Source organism: Lemur catta, chromosome 9 (assembly GCF_020740605.2).
Source record: "Lemur catta isolate mLemCat1 chromosome 9, mLemCat1.pri, whole genome shotgun sequence".
Classification (NCBI taxonomy): domain Eukaryota; kingdom Metazoa; phylum Chordata; class Mammalia; order Primates; family Lemuridae; genus Lemur; species Lemur catta.
In genome coordinates, this window is record NC_059136.1 from 21,924,097 (window position 1) to 21,951,246 (window position 27,150).

At 38.6% G+C, this 27,150-nt stretch overlaps 1 protein-coding gene across 1 annotated transcript in view; it reads right to left on the reverse strand.

The window, feature by feature from the left end:
• Positions 1–27,150, reverse strand: part of OCA2 (OCA2 melanosomal transmembrane protein) — a 178,216-nt gene that overhangs the window by 63,300 nt on the left and 87,766 nt on the right. The window contains exon 18 of the mRNA XM_045560414.1: positions 10,947–11,074. Within this exon, the coding sequence (XP_045416370.1) occupies positions 10,947–11,074 (128 nt within the window). The remainder of the gene's footprint in view (positions 1–10,946; positions 11,075–27,150) is intronic.

Here is a 27,150-nt window from a genome sequence, read left to right on the forward strand (position 1 = left end):
GAAAATATGCAAGATTTTTTTAAAAATGTCTTTAAAATGAAAAGAAGTGAACATAAGGTAGGCCCAGACTCTTGCTTCTTATAAAAGATCAGACTCAAATACATAGTCTATAAATAATTTACTATCATACATGCACAAGGAAGATTCATGGAGAAAAAAGTCCAAAAGCAGAGACAGAAATTCCTCATTGATTTGAGGCAATGTCCATGTTAAATTTAAGTTTGAATGGAAAGCAATCTCTTTAAGATCTGTGTCTGAGGACCCTGCTCAATCGTACATAACGGGATGCCACACCATACAGGTCTTTCAAGTAAGTTGCACTTCCAATTTCTTCTTTAAAGTTAAACATCACAGTTAAAGAAGAATAAAAAGAAAATTCATGGTTTCTATAACCTTCAAAGAAAGGAAGGAAGGGTCTATTGAACTGGCGTGTAACTATTTTCACAGTAGTGGGCAGATTCAGAAAACTGTACCCAGGGAAAGGCAGGAAAGAAGATTAGAAGAAAGAAAATGGAAGCGCAGGAGCCACTGTGTTCGGCTGCCGCCGCGGCGTCTGCACAGGAGAGGCTGCTCTGAGACCCAGGCTGGCCCTGGGGGGAAGGCACTGGGGGAAGACGGGATGTGGCCATCCAGCGCCTGCCCAGTGTGTGGCCTTTCCACTGTGGTTTGATCATGCTGAAGAACTAACGATACATGTTGGAAACATCAGCTTGACCATGTTTAAATATAAGTTTAAGAATCCCAGTCCATCTGTATAGTTGTCAGTTGGTCTTCCTTTAAAAGCTATGGCTTTTATAGCAACTAAATCAAAAGGATAATCTATTCAGAGCAGCGTTCCTCATCCTCAGCACTGCTGACATTTGGAGCCGGATCCATCTTCGTTGGGGGTACTGACCTGTGGTCACAAAATATTGAGCAGCATCCCTGGCCTCTGCCCACCACATGCCAGGGGCGCTTCCCCTACCACTAAGGTGACAACCAAAAATGTCTCCAGACAAAAACAATGTCCCCTGGGGGGGTGGGTAAAATCACCCCCTGTTAACAACCACCAATTTATCAGAATTCAAATTTTATTAAAATAAATAAAATTTTAAACTTGAAAAAAATTAAAGGTTGCCACACCTTTAATTCTGTCAGATACTATCAATTGAAAGAAAAAAGAGGCCTAAACCAGATTACAACATTCTGCCAAATACCAAATAGAGCTCATTCTAGGTGTATATGCACCCCATACACACACACGAGTATTGTGTGTGCAGCTTGATGTGTACCTGTAGACAACTATATGTTTACATATTTAGTGTCATACAATTATCCCAAATATCACAGTCTATTATACATAGTGTAAGGAGACAAAAATAAAGTAAAATCTTCAAAATACTTGAACACTGCATCTAATAACTCAGCTCAAAACAACTGATCTCTTTAGAAAAGTCAAAAGAGGAAAACACAAATATCTTGTATTCTTATAAAATGACAAATGAAATAATTATGTAGCACCTCCATCAAGCCTAAAGTTGTAAATATATATAATATTACATATTTCACAAACTAAAGTTTATATATAAGCTGAAGATGATATACATCACTTGTCTCCTCCATCAATTTATACAGCAAAGAGACAGATGATTGTGTAGCATAAATCATGATATGGAAGAATATGACATCATTATTCTTCTGTCACAGAAATGCTGATTCAGCAATTATCTGACATTCTCGTCTCGTCCCATGGAAATAAATCAATACTATAAATCACTGCTACCACTTCTTTCAAAATGATGGACTAAGGGTCTCTTCTGCAGCCAAACAAATACACCGTGGATAAAACACACTTTTTAGAGCATCCTGGATTATCAAGACAGTGTCAAGTTTTCCAGGGAATCTCTCTCCCTGTGAAAATGTTTCCTACAGCTGGGGGACTTGGGTGGCAGAGAGGGATGGAGTCGCCTTGAATGTTGAGGCTGATCAAGCACCAAAGTGAGAGGAGGCGTGAGCATCAGTGAGGCTGTAGGCCCTGACAAGGTGTCTAACATTGAGATAAGATCCTCGAAATGCTCTGAAATTAACCCCTGGCATCTAGCAGAAGCAGACACAAGCAGTTTCTGGAAGAAAGTACCCAAATTCAGGCCTTGGGAGTCCCACAGATTGAGATGAAGTAACAAGATTATAGTCTAGGATCACCAAGAACACAGGAAGACATCAGGAATGAGAGCAGAAACAACCAAGACAGATTTAGACAGACCCCAAGACTGCATGAGGGAGAATTCACAGATACAGAATATGGAAGAATTTTGTTTAAATAAACTAATGGTTGAAGAGTGTAAAAGTACCAACTAACATTGGTCCTTGATGAGTTAAGGATAAAGGCTGTCATGTCTAGATGACACTAAACCACTAAAAGTATTAAGAGTATATTAACTGCCAGGAAAGGGAAAACAGAATTTTAAATAATTCTCAATCAAATCAAATAGTCAAGAAAGGAGAATGAAAATAAAAATATAAAAGGTAGAACTCATAAAAAAAAAGATGGTAGATTTAAACCCAAATGTATCAGTAATGTAACACAGGTAAATAGAATATATGTTTTACTTAAGAGATAAAGATTGTCAGACTGGATTAAAAATATAAAACTCAAATACATACAATTTTCCAAAGACATAAAGGATACAAAAATTTGAAAGTTTTAAAACTTTGTAATTCTTTTTGTTCATCAAAGAGTCCCAGGTAGTTGATTTTTGTGTTTTGTCCAGAGTTTTAGTGTATTCAGAGGGAGGTATGGACTTTAATAGGTTTACACCTCCATAGCAGAAATGGAACTCAACATTTTTTCTTACTATGAAACCCAGTTAAAACAGTCTTTTTCAGCCAATATCTAGACTTAAAAATAAATCAGATGTGATACTTTTCCTGTGCCAAATCCCCTAACTGATGTATATACCCTTAATCACCACCTAGGGACATGGTCAAGAACACAGGAAGGGCCTCATGCCCACCTTGGAGCCCTACCCAGGATGAGGGAGGTCAACCTACGTCATACAGCAACTCTGGATGAGGAGAAAAGGATGCTGGTCTGCCTGACTCCAGCCAGAATTTGAAAGGAAACTCTTAAAACTCTCCATGACCATCAGGTATACCAAGGTAGAGGCACAAGTATGCTGATATTCAAGAAATCAAGTAGACAGTCATGTGCTCTTTGGGGTTCCTCTTATCAGATGCCCTGTGCCCTGCCTTCCTTTGCTGATTTTTCCTCTGATGATGTCCTGTCTTATTTTAAAGTCATCTCCATCAAAATCTGACCTGAGCAAAATAAATTTGTTTTTTTTAAACCTCTAAAACATATTGAAAGTTCTTACATGTTTAACAGTTGATATATTTAGTTATTTTCACAAACATTTTGAATATATTATAATTTGAATATATTATTTTTGGAGAATGTCATAGCAAGGTTAGAAAGACTATCAAAATTGATAAAGAGCTCATTATAAGTCATCTTTGCTGCAAACATTTACAAATCAAAATGCCTGTGTGTCAATTTTCCTCCAGAATTATGCATGAATCTTCCCTATATCCTCACTAAACATCTTGTTTGCAAGACAGCATTTCCTTAGAGACTCAGATATAAGAGAAAGCTACAGTTAAATGACCCTGGTGTTCATGTGCCTGGCAGAAAAACTAGGTGAACATTCTCATTTTCTAACAATAAGCTTCTTGTTCTTTTGCTCCTTTACATTGGAATTAGAGATCCACTTAGAGTCATCCATAATTTAAAAACTAATCCTATCTATTTTTATATTCCATGTAAGAGAAACATCAAAAGTGACCTGAATAATTATTGGAAAACACTAAATTAAAGGAATAAAACAAAATTTATTTTTGTTGCGGTTTTCTTGGATAGTGTTTTTTGGTTTGTTTTGTTTTTGTGTTTTCATTTGTTTAGTTTTATTTTTTTAAGGGAGTGGTTTCTAGATTTGCTATTTTTCCCCCAAAGGCAAGAAGAATGAGCCATTGGTGTTTCTGAACTCATAAACTGAACTTATGGGTGCCCTTCAGGGCAAAGCACACACAGGCAACCGTGCTCTTTAACAGCACTCCCTGCAATTAATTTTTACAGTGAATGAACTTTCATTCACTCCTTCACATTATGTTATTTCTCAGACCTTAACATTTTCAAGACAGTTGAGAATATAAAAGCCACATGACTTTTATGTTATAAGCCCTAGGGTTTATGAGTAAAAATAACTAATACCAAAAAGTAACTTATATACAAGAAAATGACGGATAGCCAAGGAGAACTTGGAAGGCTGCAGGGGGGCCTGGTTTGGAATTTGGCATGAATTATTAACTAGCAACATGGAATTGTTATATTCAACCTATAAATTAGAGGTTTATCCTGCCTATTATTAGCACTATTATTACTTTCAAGGACAGAGCCTTGGTACAACTAAAGATGCACCACTGGCAGAGACACACATAAATCCAGACCCGTGTGACACCTTTCCACACTTCCTGGCCACCCAAAGGAGGAAATGAGCACAAAGCATGAACATGCCGGTATGGAGAATCCAATCACTTAGGAACCAAGAAATCACCAAAGCTTTCTAACACTGCCGAGAAATAACAAAATTATATTTTTCTTTCTTTTCAGCTTAAGATTCTGATAAATACATCCTCACAAGAAGCCTACTTAGATGAATCCATCTGGGAACCACTCTCCACACAAAACTTGTGAAAATCATTATGAATGATGGTCATACCTCTGGAAACACAGTTTGATTTATAAACATAAGTATTTCATAAATGTGCAATCCTCCTGATATATTGGTCAGTCTCATTCATTTCTGTATTTACTTGACAAATATTTATTGAGTGCTTACGATGTGGCAGGCACTGTTATGAGAACTGGGGATTCAACAGTGACCAAGACAGACATGTTTGCTGATCTCCTGGAGCTTATGTTCTGGTAAAAGGAGACACACAAAAAGCAATTTATATAATCATATATATGCATGCACATGTACACATGTATACACACACAGACATTCACATATACACAAGCATATATTATAGCATTATTACAATATATAATAGATAATAATCTGCTGGAAGGAAAGGAAAACAGAGTAATGAGCTAGCAGTGATGGGGAGAGCTCTTTCCACAGGGCCAAGGAAGGCTTCCTTGAAGGAGGATATTTCAGCAGACACTTGGAGGGGTGAATCAGCTGCCAGCATGTTCAGGAAGAGCATCCCGGGTAGAGGAGACAAGTACAAATGCATATTCACCTAGTAAGAAGTACATTGTGGCTGGGGTCCTGTGAGCAAAGGAACATGTGGCTGAAAATAATGCATAAGTGGCAGCTGCAGCCAAGTCACTCATGTCTTTACAATCTGTGGTTGAGGCTCTGGATTTTATTCCAAGTGCAACAAGGACAACACGCTGCAGTCAAAAGCACCAAATGCTATTGTTCTTGCCACAGATGCTAAGAAAATAAGTGGTATTTTCAGCAGTACAGAAAGATATCTGCTGTTCAAAAGTTTTCTCAAAAAGATCCAAGTGGCCGGGTGCGGTGGCTCACACCTGTAATCCTAGCACTCTAGGTGGCCAAGGTGTGAGGATTGTTTGAGCTCAGGAGTTTGAGACCAGCCTGAGCAAGAGCGAGACCCCGTCTCTACTAAAAATAAAAAGAAATTAGTTGGACAACTAAAAACATATAGAAAATATTAGCCGGGCATGGTGGCTTATGCCTGTAGTCCCAGCTACTCGGGAGGCTGAGGCAGGAGGATCACCTGAGCCCAGGAGTTTGAGGTTGCTCTGAGCGAGGCTGGTGCCACAGCACTTTAGCCCAGGTGACAGAGTGAGACTCTGTCTCAAAAAAAAAAAAAAAAATCCAAGTGGCACTTCAGGTCTAACTTTTCAATATTACAGAGCAAAAGAGAAAGCAGTATCTCATTCAAGCTTCTCAAAGGAAAACCTGCTGAGACGTCCATAAATCCACTTAATCTCTAGCAGAACCCTAAAACAACTGACAACTCTTGTTTGATTCCTAGGATTTACAGATAAAGACAGGTTTAAGTATATTTTTGTAAAATTTTTAAGCTAACAGGTAAAAGAATACAACTATTATCTATAACTTCAAAACACTGGAAAAAGAGATGCAAAGAAATTTTAACAATATACTACATCAGTACATGGGAAGAAGAAATTTCAAAGAAATATAACAATATATCAAATATATGGCATAACAAAGAATGTTTTACATTTAGATCCAATTATATGTTCTTTACTAGAAACAAACTAAAAACAAAGTGACAGAGATTAAAATAAGGGAATGGGCAACTTCAGGGGACTTCTAGTCCAGACAAAATGGTATAGGCTTATTTCTCCCTGTTCTTCCTGCCATGCATAACTATAAACCCTGGCAATAAAGCAAGAAGCAACTAAAAGAGAATTCTGAAAGGTGGTGAAAGGAGAGCAAATTTGTTTGGTGCCCCAGGACAGTAGGAGCAGCACATGTGCAGGTCAGGAAATACCGAAGCAGTATTTCCTGTCCAACCCACCCCCAATACAGCAAGAGAAGGCAGCTAGGTGGACTTGTTCTGCCTCTGGGTAGAACAACACCAGGGGCTCATGGCCCCCTGGCAAGGAAGATAATAGGAGACCTGCCAACAAAGGTGGCCATGGAAGGCTCTCCCCTCCCTGCTGAGAGATACCTGGTGAGCAGACAGAACCTGAAGACAGACCCCACCACAACACACACCTGGTGTCTCAGGCTTCTGACACCAGTCCTAAGACTTCCTTCCCTTGCCAAGAGACCCGCAGGGCAGTTGTGGGCACTGGTAGGGGTATTGTACCATAGCACATGGCTCAGAAAGTGTTCTGAGGCCCACACAGGAAGGGGAATCCCATCACAACAAACACTCAGCCATGGAAGCCTCTTCATTCCTGCGGACTTGAACCTCTCCTTCTCACATGAAGAGAAATCTGGGAAGTCCAGCCTGGGAAAACCCCTTCCACCCACTCAAGGAGCACCCAGCAGCATGAGAGAAACCAAACAGACCGAAGTAACACTGCTAATGTCTGAAAACCAAACTTTCACTTGAACCGTAGACCACAGAAGTAATCCATAACCTGCGTGCTCAACTTAAACAGGGTGACTGCCTGCTGAAATAAAGGATTTAGGTATTACTCAGTGTCTCCTAAAATAATAGATAAAATATCCAAGATACGATCAAAAGTCACCTGTCATATCAGAAACCAAGAAAATCACAACTTGAATGAGAAAAGACAGTCGACTGATGCCAACACTGAGATGAATCAGATGTTGGATTATCTAAAACAGATTTTGAAGCAGCCATCATAAAAATGTCTCAACATCAGTTACAAAATTCTCTTGAAACAAGTGAAAAAAAAAGTAAAGAAAGAGAAGTTACATAAAAAAGAACCAAATGGAAATTATAGAACTAAAAAATACAGTAACAGAAATTTTTTAAAAATCTCTTGATGTGCACTCAATAGTAGCACAGAGATAATAGAGGAAAGAATCAGTGAACTTGAGGAAAGAGCAATTGAATTCACCCAATTTAAACAACAAAGAGAAAACTGGTTTTTTAAAAGTGGGGGGAATAGAGCCTCAGGGACCAGTGTGACTATTAAAAAAAAGATCTAATATTCACCTCATTGATGTTTTAGAAGAGAATTAGAATGAAGTTGAAAAAGTACTTTAAGGAATCAAAGCTTAAATTTTCTCAAATTTGGCAAAAGACACAAACCTGTAGAGTCAAGAAGCTGTGCAAACCCTGAGAACATGATAACAGGATAAACCCAAAGAAATCCATATCAAAACAAATCATAAACTTCTAAAAAATAAAGATAAAAAAATTTTTTTGAAAGCAGCAAAAGAGTACTATGAGTACTATGTACTACCTATAGGGGAACACAAATTCAAATGATAGCAAATTTTTTATATGAAACTATGAGGAATAGTAGAAAATGGTACCTCTTTTTTTAAGTGCTGAAAGGAAAAAGAAGTCAATCATACATTCTATATCCAGTGAAACTATCCTTTAGGAGAGAAGAGGAAATAAAGACACTGTCAAATGAAGGAAAATTAAGAAAATTTATTACTAGCAAACCTACCCTTAAGAAGTTCTTTCAACATAAAGAAAATTATAAGTAATAATTTTGGGGCATAAGAAATGAAAAAGAACAGAAAGTACATAAATATTTGTACATGTAATACACTATTTCTTCCCTCATGAATTTTATAAATCATATTTGATGATCAAAACAAAAATTATAATACTATCTGATACTCAAGAGAAAGTAAAGGAATCTCAGTAGAAGTGAGATTTCCGTACTTCACTCAAGTGGTAAATAAACTCTCATACCACATATGCATATTGTAGTCCTCTGAGCAACCTTTCCAAAAACTACACAAACTATACATTCAAAAATACTATAAATAAATTAAAATATAATCCTAAAGAAAGTTCAAGTAACACACAGGAAGTCAAGAAAAGAGAAACATAGGTATTAGAAATAGAGGAAACAAACAGAAAATAAAGACATTCAGTATTTGTGTTAGGCTGGTTCCAGGACCCTGTAGATACCAAAATAGATCATATTCTGAGTCATAAAACAAACCTCAACAAATGAACAATTGAAACCATCCAACTGTAATGAAATAAAACTAGAAATAAATAACAGAAAGACAATATCAAAATCTCTAACACATGGAAACCAAACAACAAATAATCCATGGGTCAAAAAAGAGGTCTCACAGTAAATTTTAAAACATATAGAACTCAATGTTAATGAAAATACAACATATCAAAATATATAAGATGCAACTGAAGCAGAACTGAGAGAAACTTTTATAGCACTAAATGCTAACATCAGAAAAGAGGGGAAATCTCAATTAATAAACTAACTTCCTACCTCCTTCAATAAAAAAATAGCAAAATAAAGAATAAAATACACCAAAAGCAAGTGAAAGGAAAGAAATAATAAGGATCATAGCAGAAATTAATAGAATTAAAATAAAAAATAATAAAGAAAAATCAGTGAGGAATAAAAGCTATTTCTTTAAGGAAAATCAATAAAACTGACAAACTTCTACCAAGACTAACAAAAATTCTAAAAGACATGCATAACCAACATCAAGAGCATTTGATCTCCTGATGTAAATATGTGTGTTGGGCAGGCAGCTGTCTTTGGGAAAGAGAGATGAGATATTAATATGATGTAAATATAATTGATCTACAATAATTATGAAGGCACTCATGATACCATCACCACAACCAAGGTGCTAAACATATCTGTCACCTCCAAAAATGTCCTTCTGTTCTTCTGTGTTGTGTTGTTTTGTAGTAAGAACAGTTAACTTGAGATCTATCCTCTTAACATATTTTAAAGTGCTCAATACTGTCCTGTTAAACTATGCAGGTATTGTGTCAACAGCAAATCTCCAGAACTTTTTCATCCTGCATAACTGGAACTTTATACCCATTGAGCTGTATGTCCCTCTCCTGAGCCCCTGGCAGCCACCATCCTTTCCTCCGCTTTCACGAGACTGACCATCTTAGACAATTCACCACCAGTGGATACACTCCACCCCTTCTTTACTTACAATGGTCCATCTGGGCCAGTGGGTCTCCACTGGTATCTCTCAGAATCACGTAGGACCTTCCAACCACCTCTCCCAAAAAATCTAGATGCCTTGAACCCTTGAATTATCAAACACAACCTCCCAGAAAGAGATCAGGATATATACATTTTGGAAAATCTCCCCAAGCAACTGTAATGTGCAACACTGATTAAGAACCACTGAATTTGAACTGATGGGTTCTGATTTCTAACTGCTCAGCATAATCCCATGTGGCTGGGGCTGCGGCCGGGAGGTCAAAAGGCTGATTGGCCAGAATTGGCACACCAGGCCTGTCTCCAGGCAAGGCCTGACCAGCTGTAGGGTGAAGGCCAGTGTTCAAAAGGACAAAGTACATGCCTCTAGGGCCAGATGTCCCCCAGAGGCAGAAGCCGGGTACCCTGTTGCCAGTATGTTAAGTGTGGAAGGCTGACGGAATGAGTTGGGAGGGCTCCGAAGAAACAGGTGGAGAAAGCAATGAGACCCGCATGTGGCAGTAGATGGGTCCCCAGTGAAAACCAGCTGCCCCACCCCAATCTGATTCAGCTGAGCATCTCAGAAAGACCAGGTAGCAGGGCGGGGCTCCCCCACACACACCCTTGCAGCATCCCGTCAACATGCACCCTTGTCTTTACAAGGCATTCCTTTTGGTTTCAGAGACTTAATTAATATTGATAAAGGCAGACAAAAAAAAAAAAAAGAAGAAGAAGTTTACAAGCCACAAAGAGAACTCAAGATTTTTTCTTAAAAAGCAATCAAATAAACAATTTTTTTTTTTTTTTTTTTGAGACAGAGTCTTACTCTGTTGCCCGGGCTAGAGTGCTGTGGCGTCAACCTTGCTCACAGCAACCTCAGACTCGTGGGCTCAGGCAATCCTCCTGCCTCTGCCTCCCGAGTAGCTGTGACTACAGGCATGCGCCACCATGCCTGGCTAATTTTTCTATATATATTTTTAGCTGTCCGTATAATTTCTTTCTATGTTTAGTAGAGACGGGGTCTCGCTCTTGCTCAGGCTGGTCTCGAACTCCTGAGCTCAAATGATCCACCCGCCTCGGCCTCTCAGAGTGCTAGGATTACAGGCGTGAGCCTCCGCGCCCGGCCCAAATAAACAATTTTATGAAAATATTTAGATGGCTGAGGTAAAAAGTTGGTTAACTTGAAATAGTCTAATCACTATCTCCATTATTTTGCACTTAGGGAATATGTGGAGAGACTTACAGACTTGGGCTTTTTTCATTCACTAAATAACACATAAAATACAAATATCAGGTAAAAGATCATAATGCAAAAGTTCCAAAATCCTACCTCCATCAGAACAAAGAGCGCTGCAAAGAATAGAAGGGTTGCCCATTCCACTCTGTGTAGAATTATCTCAAAATCATGAATATCAGCTAATATTAGCAACCAGATGGCACCCAGAATAGCAATCCATCCTGAAAAATAGGTAAAGGGACATATAGATATAGTTCAATTGTTAACATGCCAATTAATTTTTTATCTTCTGATTTCTTTTTTCTTTATTGAGGATAATTGACATACTGCAAACAGCATACATTTAAAAAGTACAATGTCCATTTGGGCTTATGTGTATACTCATGAAACCAACACTACAATCAAGATAATGAACTTACCATCACCCCAAGAAGTTTATTCATGCCCATGTTCTTGTATCCCTTCTGGCTCCTCTTGTCACCCCCATATACTCCCAGTGAACCATTCATCTCTTTTCTTTCACTATAGATTAGTTTACATTTTCTATATTTTCTATAAGTGCAGATTTTCTATAAATTATATAGATACAATTTTTGTCTGCTTCTCAATGGACAGATCATCCAGACAAAAAATCAATATTCAGCATAATCATTTTAAGATCCTTCAATGTTGATGTGTGGATCAATAGTTCATTCCCTTTTTCATTGTTTAACAGTATGCCACTGTATGGATATGTTACAACATATATACCATTCACCTATTAACAAATGTTTGGATTGTTTCAATTTTTTTGGTTATTTCAAATGAACATGCATGAACATTTTTTCATATACAATTATTTACATGTACATAAGCTTTTAGTTCCCTTGGGTAAATACTTAGGAATAGGATGGTTGGATTATATAAGTTAACATTACAGAATGTTATATGGAACATTTATGTTTTAAGAAACTTCAAAACTATTTTCCAAAATGGTTGTAGCATTTTACAATGCTACCAGCAGTGTGTGAGAATTCTAGTTCCTCCACATCTTCACCAAGACTTGGTCAGCTTTTTTGATTTTAGATATTCCAATGGGAGTGAAGTGGTACCTTATTGTGAATTCAAATTACATTTCCCTAGTGACTAATGATGTTGAACATCTATTCATGTACTTATTTGCCATCCATGTATCTTCTTTCACAAAGCTTTTGTTCAAATAATCTGTTTAATTTTTTTCTTACTGAGTAGAGCAAATGAAATCCAAAATAAGAAGAACACAAGTAATAAAAATTGGAGCAGGAACCCACGAAATAGAAAATGGAAAAGTATTAGAAAAAAGTAATGATACCAAAACCTTGTTCTTTGAGAAGACTGGTAAGATTGATAAACTTTTAGGACAAAATGTAAGAAGACAAAATTGCCAATATTAAGAATAATATCGGTGACATGAGTATAGATTCTATACGTATAAAAAGTATACAGTTTTCTATAGCTGCTATAACAAATTATCATAAACATAGTGGCTTAAAATAGCACCTATTTATTATATCACAGTTTTCATAGGTCAGAGTATGGTGGGTTCAAAGCAGGGTGTCGGATTAGAGTCTCATAAAGCCAAAGTCAAGGTATTCACAGGGCCATATTCCTTTTTGGAAGCTCTGGGAGAGAATCTGTTCCCTTGCTCACTCAGATTGTTGACATAACTCAATTCCTTGCAACTGTAAAACTGGAGTCCCTGTTTCCTTGCTGGTTGTCACCCAAAAGCTGTTCTCAGCTTCTAAAGGCCACCCACAGTCCTGGGGCTCATGCCCCCTTCCTCCACCTCCAAAGCCAGCAATGGTGACTTGAGTCCCTGTCACACTTCAAATCTCTCCTGCCTCTTCTTCTGCTACATCTCTCTAATGGACTCTTCTATCTTCCTCTTCCATTTTTAGGCCCATATTATTTCATTGGGTCTACCTGAATAATCCAGAAAAATTTCCCTGTATTAAGGTTTATAACCTAAATTCTATCTGTAAATTTCCTTTGCTATGTAACATATGCAGGCATTACCACCAGGAATTGGAGTGTGGGCACCTTTGGGTGGGTGGGGGGCAGTATATATGGATTAATTTGGGAAGAATTAGCATTTTAAAAATATATTATAAAATCTTTTAACCTATGAACACAACATATATGTATCTCCATTTATTACATCTTCTTTAGTTTTTGCTGAGAATGTTTTGTAGAACTCCAAGCAATCTTCTGTGCAGAAATTAACAAACTGGTTCTAAAATTCATATAAGAATGCAAAGGACTTAGAATAGCCTACATAACTTTGAAAAAAAAGAATAAAGTTGGAGAGTATACATCAGCTCACTTCAAGATTTATTATAAAGCAACAATAATAAAAACAGTATGGTACTACACCAAGATAAATTCATCAATGGAGAATCCAGAAATATACCCACACATTCTTGGCAATTGATTTTTGACAAAGGTTCAATAGCAGTTTAGTAAAGGAGTATAGACTTTTCCACATATGATGCTGGAAAAATTTGATATCCATATGCAAAGAAATTTTACTTTGATCTGTTGATTAATCATATATAAAATTTAATGCAAAAGGATCATAGGCCTAAATGTATTATAAAACATAACTATAAAACTTCTAGAACAAAATATAGGAAAAAATCTCTGTGATCTTGGGTTGTGCAAAGATTTCTTAGATACAACATTAAAAGCATGATCTATAAAAGGAAAAACTTGATATTAATTGTACTTGATCAAAATTATAAATTCCTGCTTTTCAAAAGGCACTGTTAAGTAAAAGCAGAGACAAGCCAAAAACTGGGAGAAAATATTTGCAAATCATCTATCTGATAAAAGACTCGTATCTAGAATATTTGTTTTAAAGATTCTCAAAATTGAACAATAAGTAAACAAACAACCCAATTAAAATGGGGAATATTTTGAACAGACATTAACAAAGAGCAAATGAGCACATGAAAACATGCTCAAACATCACTATTCATTAGAAAAATGCAAAGTAAAACCAAAATGACATTTCACAATATACCTTAGAATACATAAAATTAAAAACACTGACCAAACTAAGTGTTGACAAGGATATGAAGGAACCAGAACTTTCGTGCACTGCTGGTGGGATTGCAAACTGGTACAACCATTTTGGAAAACAGTTTGGTAGTTTTTAAAAACATTATCCATAAACCTACCATATGACCCAACCATTCTACTTTTAGGTATTTACCCAAGAGAAATTAAAGCACGTGATGATACAAAGAACCAAACACAATATTTATTGGTAGTTTTAGTTTTGATAGCCCAAACTGGACGCAATCCAAATATCCATCAATAGGTGAATGTGTACCAAAAAAATTGTATCATATTCAAACCATGAAATAATACTCAGCAATAAAAAGAAATGAACTATTGATGTACACTACCACATAGATAAATCTCATAATAATTATGCTAAATGAAAGAAGCCAAACCAAAAAATGTGACATATTAAATGATTCTTTTATATAAACCTCTAAAAGACGCAAATAGCAGGGTTTGACAAACTTCAGCCCATGGGTCAAAACTGCCCTTCCGCCAGTTTTAGTAAATAAAATTTTATTGAAACACATCTACAGCCATTGATTTACATATTTCCTATGACTCCCCTACCACTACAACAGTAGTGTTTAGTATTTGTGACAGAGCATGTACAGCCTACAAAGCCTCAAATACTTACTATCTGCCCCTTTACAAAAAAGCTTGCACTCTACAGTGGCAGAAAACAGATCAAAGATCGCCTGAGGACAGAGGTGCTGGAGGGTCAGGAGGAAGCCAGAACAAAGCTGCGCAAGGAGACTTCTCAGTGTGATGCCTGTGTGCTGCTCTTCTTCACTGGGAAAGGGGCAAACATGTCATCTCCAAACACTCTGGGTCTGATGCCAACTCTACAGTTCATTGAATTTATTAGAATATTTTTGCTCTCTCTAGTAAACATTTCATGCAAGATGGACTTAGAATACTAAAAGTTAAAAAAAAACTGGGGCATTATCAAATTCACTAGACAGGTTGCACAAACTTTATGCCTGCTTATATGTAAGTGTGTATCTGATAGATATTTATGTGTATGGCTTTCATTAAAATCATTACAAAGCCAGCCATCTCACACCCTCAAGAGTCAGAGGCTAAAGTCAGAGTTCATCAAAAAGATGGGGGAGTTCCCCAAGACCAAAGTAGATCAGGCAAGTTTGTAAGTGGGAAAAGCAAAAAACTATTCAGTTGTTTTTTTCAAGAAAAAATGCACTGAGATCTCAATTGTTTATGTATTTGAAGGAAAAAAATCTTTTAAATAATAAAAATTATTTGGGTGAATGAAGTATCTTGTTAACCAAAATTCTTGACAATTCTATACCTTGTGTTTTTAAAAACTTTTTAATAAAAAGTATATGTGCTGATTGTTTCAAATTATTTCTATTACCCTTACTCTACCTTTGAGGGCTTAAATATAGACTATTTTCTGGAAAACAATGACAGTTAATTGCATGTGATTTATAAAATTTAAAGATATATCCAGACCACCCCCATGTCTCCTACTATCCCTCTTTATTTCTGTTTTCCAAAGTATACCCACTTCTCCACTCTTGCAAGACCAATCTTCTCACAATGTCAGGAAGAATTCGAATCATCTGGTTCTCACTGAGCATCCCCTTAATCTGAACTGTTTTATATGCCACTTTTGGACACCTGCTCCATGCCAGCCTCTGAGCTTAAGAGATATGGATGGGAATGTAAGTAAGATGCCACTGTAAATTTCAAGGGGCTCACCATCCAGTGGAAAGCATGTACATGTAAGGAAAGTTATACGTGATGTAATAGAGTTGCACATGTCCACCCAGAAAGAGTAACAAGACATGGGGATTGAGAGAAGTTTCCACCAAAAGAATGGTATTCAAACAAGATCCTAGAAGATGAATATAATTTTTCAGGTGAAGAGGGAAGGAGGCATTCCAAGACAAAGGTAACAGCATATCCAAGAACAGAGCATAAAGAAGAAAGTGTCAGAGTGATATCAGCAACATGGTGGAATAGGCAGTTCTCAGCTCTTGTCCTCATAGAGAAACGAGGAGAAACTGTTAAAACCAACTTTGTCCAAATTCTTAAAAACAATGAAAGGTTTACAGCAACCAGGCAAACATCAGGTCAAGAAAAAGCCAACTTCAGATGGCAGGAAGGATTTGCTGCATTTTGCTTGCCCATGCCTCATGTCCTCCCCAGCACGTCAGGGGTCATGAAGTGGCGTAGCCTGCATTCCCAGTGCAGGACCCTGGTCCCTGGTTCAGAGAGAGCAGAGCAGACCTCATTCACAAATTATTGCATATGTCTGTTCTAATCTGATTGGAGCATAACTGAAGCACTAATGCAAGGGATTCATCTCTCTTTCATCCAAGACAGAACTCAGGCCAGAAAAATGGGAGGCATTGTTCAAAAACACTGCAAGCCAAACTAACAATCCACAGAGGCCTGAAGAAAAGATTATGGTTTAAAAATAGAATAGGCTACCTGAGGCACAGAAGCAAAAGACAGAGAGAGTTTCTTTGTGAAATCAGAGCATTCAAAAGCAGCCAATTATAGGAGGGAATATAGAAAGCCACATGCATGCACAGGGAAAGGCTCGTGCTCAGAAAAGCCAGAATTCCCCAGACTTTCACCTCAAGGCTGATGCCCAGTCTCAGCCAGGCCCATGTGCTAAAGGATTGTTCCAGCACAGAGCCAATCTGTAAAACTGGGAGAGATGTTTTTGTTGTAATTTGTTTGTTTTCAGCTTCTAGTATTCAAGAAAATCTCTATCAAAACACCAGCTGAACAAACTAAGCAGCCACTAAGGAACAGAGATTTCAGTGACCACATATGAAGAGGAATACTGTTTCAAAAACAGTTTGGAAAATTCACAAAACAAACAGACTATTACAGCCTTCAATGGTTAAAAAAAAAAAAAAAAAGGCCCCAGGGAAGGGAGAGAAAATGATTTCCAGGGTTACTACATTATAATATTCAAATGTCCAGTTTTCAACAACAACAATAATCACAAGGCACAGAAAGAAACAGGACAGTAGAATAGAATAGAGAGCCTAGAAATAAACACTTGTGTTTATGGTCAAATGATCTTTGACAAGAAGGCAAGATCTCAATGGGGAAGAGCAGTCTCTTCAACAAATGTTGTTGAGGATACTGAATATCCATATGCAAAAGAATGAAGTTGGACCCTTATCTTATACCACATATAAAAATTAATTCAAAATATATTAAAATCTAATCATAAAGCCTGAAACTATAAAACTCCTAAAAGAAAACAGAGGAAAAGATTCCTTATGTTGGACTCGGCAATGATTTCTTGGATATAACAACAAAAGCACAAGCAATGAAAGCAAAAATAGACTAATGTGACTACATCAAACTCCTACACCTCAACAACAACAAAAAAACAAATAATACAATTTTTAAAATGGACAAAAGAATGAAGAAGTAAAATTTTCTCTGTTAAAAAATGACACAATCCTACATATAGAGAATCTCAAAGAATTTGCAAAAAGCAAAAAATTCAAACAAATTTGCTAGGTATACTATGATCAACACACAAATATCAATTGTCTTTCTGTACACCTGCAATGAACAATCTGAAAAAGAAATTCAAGAAAGCAATTCTATTTATAATAGCATCTAAATGAATAAATTACCTGGGAATGAATAAAGCAAGAAGGCAGGATATTTTTATATACTGAAAACTATGAAACATTGTTGGTTGAAACTAACAAAGGTTTAAAAAACTGGAAACACATCCCAACATTTCTTAGATGTCAATACCATTCAAGGATAGCTATAGATCTAGTACAATTTCTAGGAAGAATCCACACTTCCCAATTTCAAAACTTATTACAAGGCTACAGTAACCAAAATAGTGTCGTGCTGGCATAAGGAGAAGTCAGGAAGTTTTCTAAGCAAAGGAGCTGGAGTGGCCTGATTTGGCCATCTGTGTTAGCTTTGTCTGCCTCACAGACTTTGTTACTTCTGCTTGAACTCTCCAGAATACCTTCCACAGTACAGAAGACAGACAGACACTTGTTTGCCTAATCCATCACCTCGGGTGGTTGATTCCTTGACTGCTCCCTAAAGATGGATCATCACTTCTCTTCTCTACATTCTTCATAAGAAAAAATTGCATCAATTCACTTTCCTTGGGTAATGTTTTTGACAGTCAGAAAAGGCATCCTCTTGTTTACTCTGCTGTATGGCAATAAGAACTTCTAAAAGTCAGTAAGAACACAAGATATTTTCCATGATCCTGAGAGAAATTTCAGTCATGACGGGAAGCCGGAAGCTCCTCAAATGCTCCTTTTATAGCTCTATTTTCCCTTATCATTTCTGGAGCCCTGAGTTTTCATCCAGCCACAACTCCTGCCATAGCACTTATCAATCCAACTTCAGAATAGGTTCTATTTGTCTTGTCAGAAAAATTCCCTGCAACAACCTACAACTGAATGAAGACCTACCTTGCTCTTGCAAAACTTCAATTTCTCCCTTAATTTTAATCTTGCTGTCTACAGAGCCAGCAGCACTAATCAAACTGCCTGTGCACAAGCATAACTGCTTGGTAATGCCTGGTCCCTTCACTAAGGAGTCAAAGTGGCACCTTATTTTTTTGTTTTTTGTTTGTTTGTTGTTTAAGAGAGAGGGTCTAACTCTGTTGCCCAGGCTGTAGTGCAGTGGCACCATCATAGCTCATTGCAGGCTCAAACTCCTGGGCTTGAATGACCCTCCTGCCTTAGCCTCCCAGGTATCTGGGACCACAGGCACATGTCACTTCACTTGGCAGAAGTGGCACCTTCTAAGACCCCCCACCACCACAAACACTCACTACAAGCAACATTCCTCTCTGTTCTCACTTAGAACTGGCTCCTCCGTGACATTGACAAAGGATGAAGTGATACGTTCTTTTATAGTGTGGGGGAAGAAAAAAATCACTGATGGGAACATCACAATTTCCAGGTTCACATTCTATTACAAATTCTAACAATGTGCTGTTGAGACTCTTTTTTCTAAAAATTAAAAGTTCAGTTGAGTGGAGACAAACAGGATAAACAGTATTGTTCACCTGAGTTGTCTTTATCCCCTGGTGCTTCTATCAAGCCTCTCCTTGAATGGGCATCTATCCCTCACCAAGAGCTTCGCCATGCCTTAAAGCAAAATCTGTGGGAAGTGGCTCTGAACTTTCATTTGTATCTCCAACAGAGTCAAGTTTCCATGCAGAACAAAGAGCTAAATGAGCCTCTTTTCTCCCCATTGCTGAAGCCCTGAGCAACACAATTCAAATGAATGTAGGACAAGGGCTTCCAGCATTGACCGGGCAGCCTCCCGGGCACAGACACCTGCCAGTCATCTCTCAGCACCCCAGCCCGTGAGGAAACTGAGGCTCCTAAAGATTAACCGGTTTTCTTCAGGCTACATAGCTTACTGGGGGCAAAGCCAGGATCCAATCTCCAGTCTGAGAGAATTCCTTTCCATGCCACTACGTTGGATTCCTCTCGTGTGTTCAGTCTTTGGATGGAATGCTTTCACTACTTATGAATAAGTCTGGTTTATTTATCTGAAATCTCTCCCACAATGTGGTTAGTTTAATATATTGAGAAATGTAACTTAATAATCTTTTATAAAGAAGACATTGTACATGTTCCTTGCTCTGGATGTTTTGCAGCTGCCTTTGACCAAAAGCAGTGCTGTCCTGATGAATCTATTCCCTACAGTTAAGATGAACTAACCTACACGTCTTGAGGCCCACAGGATGCATCTCCAGAGAATATCTCAACAGTTACTCACCACACACTCACCCTTCCACCCAGGAAAACTCATGAATGGGCTGCACGTACTATAGATAGTACACCACCATGCCTGCCTTCCTGTAGTAAGTTATCTCCCGACTATTGGCCTTCAACTGACTAAAATAGGCCAAGCAAGATTCATCCCAAATAGTCTAGGACTTCCAGTTGCACAGCTACACTGTGGTTGTCTGTGGGGTAGTCCTAGAGCTCTCCTTTACCCAGACATTGAGCCTCCAGTGTGCAAGTGCAGTGCCTCCTCCTGGGGAGCCCCAGCCCGCAGCTGGGTGGTTGAGTAGGACAGGCAACATGGGGTGATCTGGCTTAGGAGGTCAGAATGAGGGTTATATTCTACTATAGCACTATTCATAGGGCAGTTTCCATAAGACCAAAAGGAGGGAGCATCTAACCATGTATGCAATGGTTTTATGGACTGTGCAGGTTTTCCATCATGAGAAAATGTCTATTCTTTCCAGTGGCCTTTTAAAATCCAGCAAAAGCAATATCATTTTTCATCATCCTTGTATTTTTCTGGGCTGCTTAACAATCAGCCTGAACTCTCCATTCACATCTCTCATAGTTGTGCATCCAGCACTGCTTCTAAGGTCTCTGTGTATATGAAGTTATTCAATCCTCACAGCAACCTTGTGGGTGTACCAAGGCACAGAGTAGGTGCCCACCGTGGAAAAGCACACTGAGTACTGAAGCTAGGCTTAGAGCTAGGAAGATCTAGCTCCAGATCTGCCATCTCCTCGCTAGATCCAGGGAAGCAGCTGTGAACTGTCCAAGGTTCCAGCTGTGGCTACAGCATCAAAGCTTGGAATGAAGCTAACGGCTTCCTTTCAACACATGGAAGCTTCTGCGTGGTTTCCAGTCAGGCTTAGGAAATGCCATGATTACTTCAGGTGAGTAGTTTAAAAGAGCTGAAGTTGGAAAGAATAAAGGTGACTGAAACCTAAGTGATCCTATTTCTAAGCATTTTGCCTGAGATAAGATTTTCCACCAGTATTGACAGGCCAGTGTAGGTGCGTGGGGCCTTGCTGAGCTGTCCCTCCTCTTGATTCTCCACCACCCCCACCCATCCTCACCCAGAGGCTGACTGATATGGACCACATCAAAAGGTTCTCCTCCCCCAGGACTGCAGCTGGGCTCTGCCCTTTACCCAAGAGAGCAGATTTGCCTGTTTGTGAGTTCTTTAAAAATGGAATCTTATCATATGTACTCTTTTCTGCCAGACTTTTCTTTTGCTCAACATGTTTGTGAGATTCAGTCTTGTTGTTACAGTTGCAGAAATAAATTCATTTTTTATTTCTGTATAATATTACACTGTATAATTATCCCACAATTTATCCCTTCTAGGGGTTGATAGATATTTAAGTTGTTTCCAGTTGGAGCTATTATAAACAGTGCTGCTATGAGCATTTTCAGACATGTATTTTTGTGTGCATATGTACATATTTCTGTTGGGCATACAACTGAAAACAAAATTTCTGGGCAGTAGAAATGCATTGTCCTAGACTTTAGTAGATGCTGCCATTTTCAAAAGTCACTGTACATAGATGCAATCTTATCAGTAATGTATGACACTCCCATTGCTCTGCATTCTTGCAATACTGGGTATTGTCAATCTTTAATTTTAGCCATTTAGGTATAGATATAATGATATCCCACTGTGGTCAAAACTCACATTTTACTGATGACTTACAAGGTTGAGCACCTTTTCATATGCTTAATAATAATTTCAGTAATTTCAATATCCTTTTTCGTAAAGTGTCTATTCAGGATTCCTGCCCATTTTTCTATCGGGTGTTCTTACTGATCTATATAGGTGTTATTTTTATATTTTAGATATAATTTCCAAATGTAACAATGAGTATATTTTGCATGCATCTTTTTTTACTCTATGGCCTCTTTTTCCCTCATTTAATAGTTTCTTTTGAGGTTCCTAACTTTAAAGTAGTCAAAGTTATCCTTTACCATTAGCACTTTTTACATCCAATTTAAGAAGTTGAGTCACATGGCAATGTCTTTGATGACCCAGTATGATCAATAAAGATAGCCAGACAGATCCCTATTGTACAGAAGAGGCCACCAAACCTTGGAGAGATTGGGCCTTCTTATACCAAATATGCGACTTGGGGAGGGAAGTGTATGAAACTGTAATGTAGGAAGAAGCAGACACACACTTGCCTGAACTGACGTGCCACCTGAGCCCTGCTGAAGGTCAGGGTGGTAGCCAAATACCCTTTCCATCTTAAGGGGGAGCATCCCCAACTCCTGCACAGAGGACCATTGCTTGCCAGAACAAGTGGGCTGGTCCCAGCTTATCTTCAGTAAAAGTGGAAAAATTATCATTTTGCTCTGTATCCATCCCAATTTACCTCTAAAAATGAAATGGAGAAGATTGTGGTGGCAGTGGGGGCAGTGGGTTGTACAGCACTACAAATATGCAATTAAAAGGCCACAACTAAAACTTTCAAGACATTCAAGGGCTAGTGTGTGTGGACGGTAGCAGGTTTCTCCAAATACTAGCACCTCTGATGAAAATATACATACACAGAGGCAGGATCTTTGTCTTTGATACACACAAGTACCAATTATCCAGGCTGTACCCTGAATGCCAGCTCACTCACATTGGCGGAGAAAAATGGTGGCAGGATAAACTTCTGGGTTGGACTGAGAGACAGCGGCAGCAATTACATGCACTGAGTGCACTCAGGTACGGGTCCCTGCGGCCTTGGGAATGATAAACTGGACACAAGCTCTGCCCCGAGGACTGCAGAGTCTCATGGAAAAGATAGCCCACGTACAACCACTGTGACGTACTGCATGACAGCTATGCTAGCATCAGACACTAGGTGCCACAGGGTCTCTGAGGTAAATCCACACACTCTGCTGAGGGCATGGGTGAACCAACCAGAGCTTAACTCAACATCGTTCTGTATACTCAAGCATATTTGAAGGATGGTGAAAATCAAACAGCCTCTAAGGATCTTGACTGTCAAAACTGACATGAACTAGAACTTCAATGACAAACTCATGAGAATGTCAGCAAGAAAGGAAAGAGCTATAACTAATGTTTTCTTTACTGACTTCTATTTTTTCAAGTCCCAATGTCAAATGATTTTCCAACCTCTACTTTAAAAAAATTAATTGAAGTGTTCCTGGTAAGTATTATTCACCACTCAAAACAAGACTCTGCTAACGTTTGTACTGAACTTGTACCCTCAAGACCTAGGAATACAACGATATTAAAAATATGATTATGCCCTCTAGATATTATGAAGGAGTAGAACTAAAATTGTGAATGATTAAAATGAATAAATCCTTACACAAGAATAACTAAGCATAAGAAAGAATGCTAAATGCAGTTTAAGAATTCTCATTTTGCATTTGTGTATTTTGGCTTTGTTAAAGAAGTCTGGCTCGGCCGACCAGGCGCTGCGGCTCACACCTGTAATCTTAGCACTCTGGGAGGCCGAGACTGGAGAATCGTTCAAGGTCAGGAGTTCGAGACCAGCCTGAGCAAGAGCGAGACCCCATCTCAACTAAAAAAAATAGAAAGAAATTAGCTGGACAACTAAAAATACATAGAAAAAATTAGCTGGGCAGGGTAGCTCATGCCTGTAGTCCCAGCTACTCAGGAGGCTGAGGCAGTAGGATTGCTTGAGCCCAGGAGTTTGAGGTTGCTGTGAGCTAGACTGATGCCATGGCACTGTAGCCTGGGCAACAGAGTGAGACTTTGTCTCAAAAAAAAAAAAAAAAAAAAGAAGTCTGGCTCATTAAGACAGAGTCCAGCCAGGGCTGCAGGGGCATTGGGCACTGTTAGGAATCGTGCCTTATTCTCTGGTGTCCCTAGTGCCCCTCACAGTGATTAGTGGAAGAAACACACACTCAAAAATATTACATTAAGAAATGAATGAACAAGCAGCTAAAGTATCTGCATTAAACAAGGAATGTAAATTCTCAAAATGCCATATGACTTGAGCTTTCTTGGAGAAGGTAACATTCGATCCTCAGTGCAGGTTTTCCTTTGGTCCCCGGGAAGGGCTGCTGCCTGGAACCACAGGGATCACTCACCATACAATGGCAGGGAGCTGCATTCCACAGGAGCAGAGCCCTGGGAGTTGGGCAACAGAGCAGGCTATCCCTGAGAAATGCACCCAGATGTCCCTAGAGATCATAGAGCCTTGCCACTGGCACTGACCCATCACTTCTCAGGTTCCTTGAAATTCAGAGAATGCAAGTTGGGAGGGGGACTTAAAAAAAAAGAAATTAAGAGAATACATTTTTCATTTTGTCCATAACCACCAACATTCAGGCAGATTCTAGTCACTCCTCCTGGTTGGCCACTATGTAATATTCTAACGCAAAAGACAAGTCATCATAACATGTATAACCCTAAAAAAAATCTTTTAGAATGTGTTTTGGGTAGTGGTTTGCTAATGGATTGTCAGAGCTCCTCACACCTGTCACTCTTCTCCCTGCTGTACTCCAGGAAGGTCTCCCAGCACCAGAGGTAGGTGGAGCTGCAAGGCCAACAGGCCACTGGGCTGTGAGTAAATGAGAAACACCTTCCCAGTGTGGCATTTAAAGGCAGCTGTCAGCTCTCCACTGTCTCTTCCTTGCCAAGGTGACCCTGAAAACTGTGTGTTGATATGATGGCATCACAAAACGCTGGTGCCTCTGTCCAGCAGGGATCCCCACTGACAAACTAGACATGTTTGAAGCAAAAAAAACCCTTTGTTATGTCAAACCGCTGAGATGCCAGGGCCAGTGTTTTACACAGCTTAGCCCAGCCCATCCTGATACATCTGAACATCAAATGCACAGGGTGTAAGTAAAACGACGTGTTTGTGTTTGCAAATGTTGAAAGAAGAACTAGGTCAGTGATGTTTTCAGTTGTTAAGTTTTGTTCCAATTAACTATCATTCACTAACTGAAACACCTAATTTCCAAAAATGAGCTTTTGGAAAACTGGTGGGTTTTTTTTATAAGTTCCAGAAATGAATTGCCACAGCATTAATCTTTCAGAATTTACTTAAATTCTTGTTAAAATGATTAATGTTGAGGAGTTGAAACATGACCACAGCATTGCTTCAGAAAAGCCAAGTGAAAATTTTGATATAACTTACTCTTCCTAGCATTATGACTCCAAAGTTAGAGATTTCCAGAGTCCTGAAAAGGTTATTTCTAATAACCTTGTAGTTATGGTTTCTCTAAATTTTGTTTTCCATAGTAAATATGAATATTTTCTTTCTTATTAATGCTAGAGGAAATATAATTTATATAACAAACAAAGTTAATATATATTGAGACAACTTAGAATGTTAAGGTTAATGACCAATGAAAAAAGCGTAGGTAGTAATCATGTGATATGAGAGTTTTAACAATTCTCTTGACGAAATGCATAGCTAACACCTTACTCTCCCACTAATAACTCTCAGGTATTTTTACTTAAATGGACCACTAACATTTCTGAAAATTTCATTGGTTTAAAAGCTAATGTGGTTCTCTGTCAAAATCATCGAACCTTTTAAAAACCTCAGCAATCCTACCGATATGTGCAGACCTAGGTGATACAAGCCAACTGGAATGAAAAATGAAGGGAGAAGCAGTCGTTAAGTTTGCTCTATCCCCGATTCATTAACCTGTGTGTACTCAACGGAGGATACTGGCTGCATTATTCAAAGTATACTTGGCCTAATAAAAGGAGAAGACCACAATGAAAAACAAAAACTCATGTTTGGAGAATCAGAGCCAAGACACAACCAACCTTATGAAATGCTTCAGTAAGGTCCTATCAAGGCTGTTATTTTAAGCAACTGGAAGAGAGGAGCTAGCCTTTTTCACCTGCATATCTCATCGTGTCTGCATGGGGCTTGAGAAGTGCAGTTCAGTCAAATTGATAAAATGCTCCAGAGTCAGTGACAAATTACTTTTACAGCAAAGAAAAAAAATCAGGTTGTTGTTACTGTATGTCACAGTTAAAACTGCCAAATAGATGAGAAAACAAGTTCACATGTTATTTAGTAAAAGAGCATTTCTGAACAGCAGAAGCTTGGGGATGCAGCTGTCAGCAGAGGGAACAGGGGGATTTTGAAGATGATGGAGGGTGCAGGAGGGTCCTCTGCACTCTCTGAAGAGCCACACCTAAGTGACTGGGAAGTGTCCTATACGCAGCTTCAGGAGGGTATCCCAACCCCCACTCTAGTCAGGCCAGCCTCTCATCTCCACTGAAAGGAGGAATTAGGTTATAAACTCATGCATTACATACTTAAGTTACTCTTACTCTCTTGGCCTTTTTCTAAGACCAATATTCCCCAGATAGTCAGGGTTCTCAACAGCTTCAAGGAGAGATGTCACTGGTCACCAATGATCAATGGACAAAAATCATATGCCTCAGGAAGGGAAATAGTCTTTGTTGATAATGATGCAACAAATATTTATAATTACAGCCCCTTCAAAGCTCAGCCATGGAATGATGTCTGTAGAAATAACAAAGTAAAGACTCCAAAAATCTACTCCTCCATGAAAGCAATGACAGCACTGGCAAAAGCAGTCAAAATGAACTGTTCTGGAGCTCTGTAAATTAACCAAAACCATGCAACAATACAAGGAGTATTTATTCAATGAAAAAAACAGCTGAATATTGATAATCAAGTCTTGTGGCATTTTAACTTGCCTGATTCTCATCCCTCTCTCCTCAGTGCTAAGGTAGCTTTGAAAACAAACAGTCCCAAATTATGGTGAAAACCAGCAGCCTAGCAGCCATTGAAAGGGACAGAACAGAGCTAGAGTTCTCCAAAAGCCCAATCCCCAGAAAAATGTCACTATTTGACTTGCCTGAAGTTCTCTGAAAACTCCCACTCCCAGGGCTTTACTTTATTTAACCTAAGAGCTCACTTACTGTGAACAGCTTCTCCCAAGACATTTGCTGAAAAAATCAGCAGTAATTGTTTACTATCTCAGCTATCTGAGGCAGCGATAACAGTTGGAGCTGTGAAGAAATAACCAAAAAACTTAAAAGGAATGCTGGAGAATGAGATGTCCACAGGGAACTTTGAAAAGCTTCCATGTATTCCTGGAAATCTGGAAGGCCACACACACTTGTAGTTTTGTGCACATGCCCAGGAAAAACCTGAGAAGACCAGCCCTTAGATGTATTCAACAAAAACTTTAAATCTATTATTTTAAATATGTTCAGAGAAATAAAAGAAACCACCTCTAAAGAACTAAAGGAAAGTATGAGAATGTTGTCTACTAAATAAAGAATTACAATATCACCATCAAATTGGTTTTAACTGATCGACACTTAAGTGCACATATAGTAATAACATTCATCGGGTGTCAGGCAGATGGGAGCGGGGAGGAGGGGATGGGTATATACATATGTAATGGAAGCAGTGTGTACCGTCTGGGGGATGGAAATGCTTGAAGCCCTG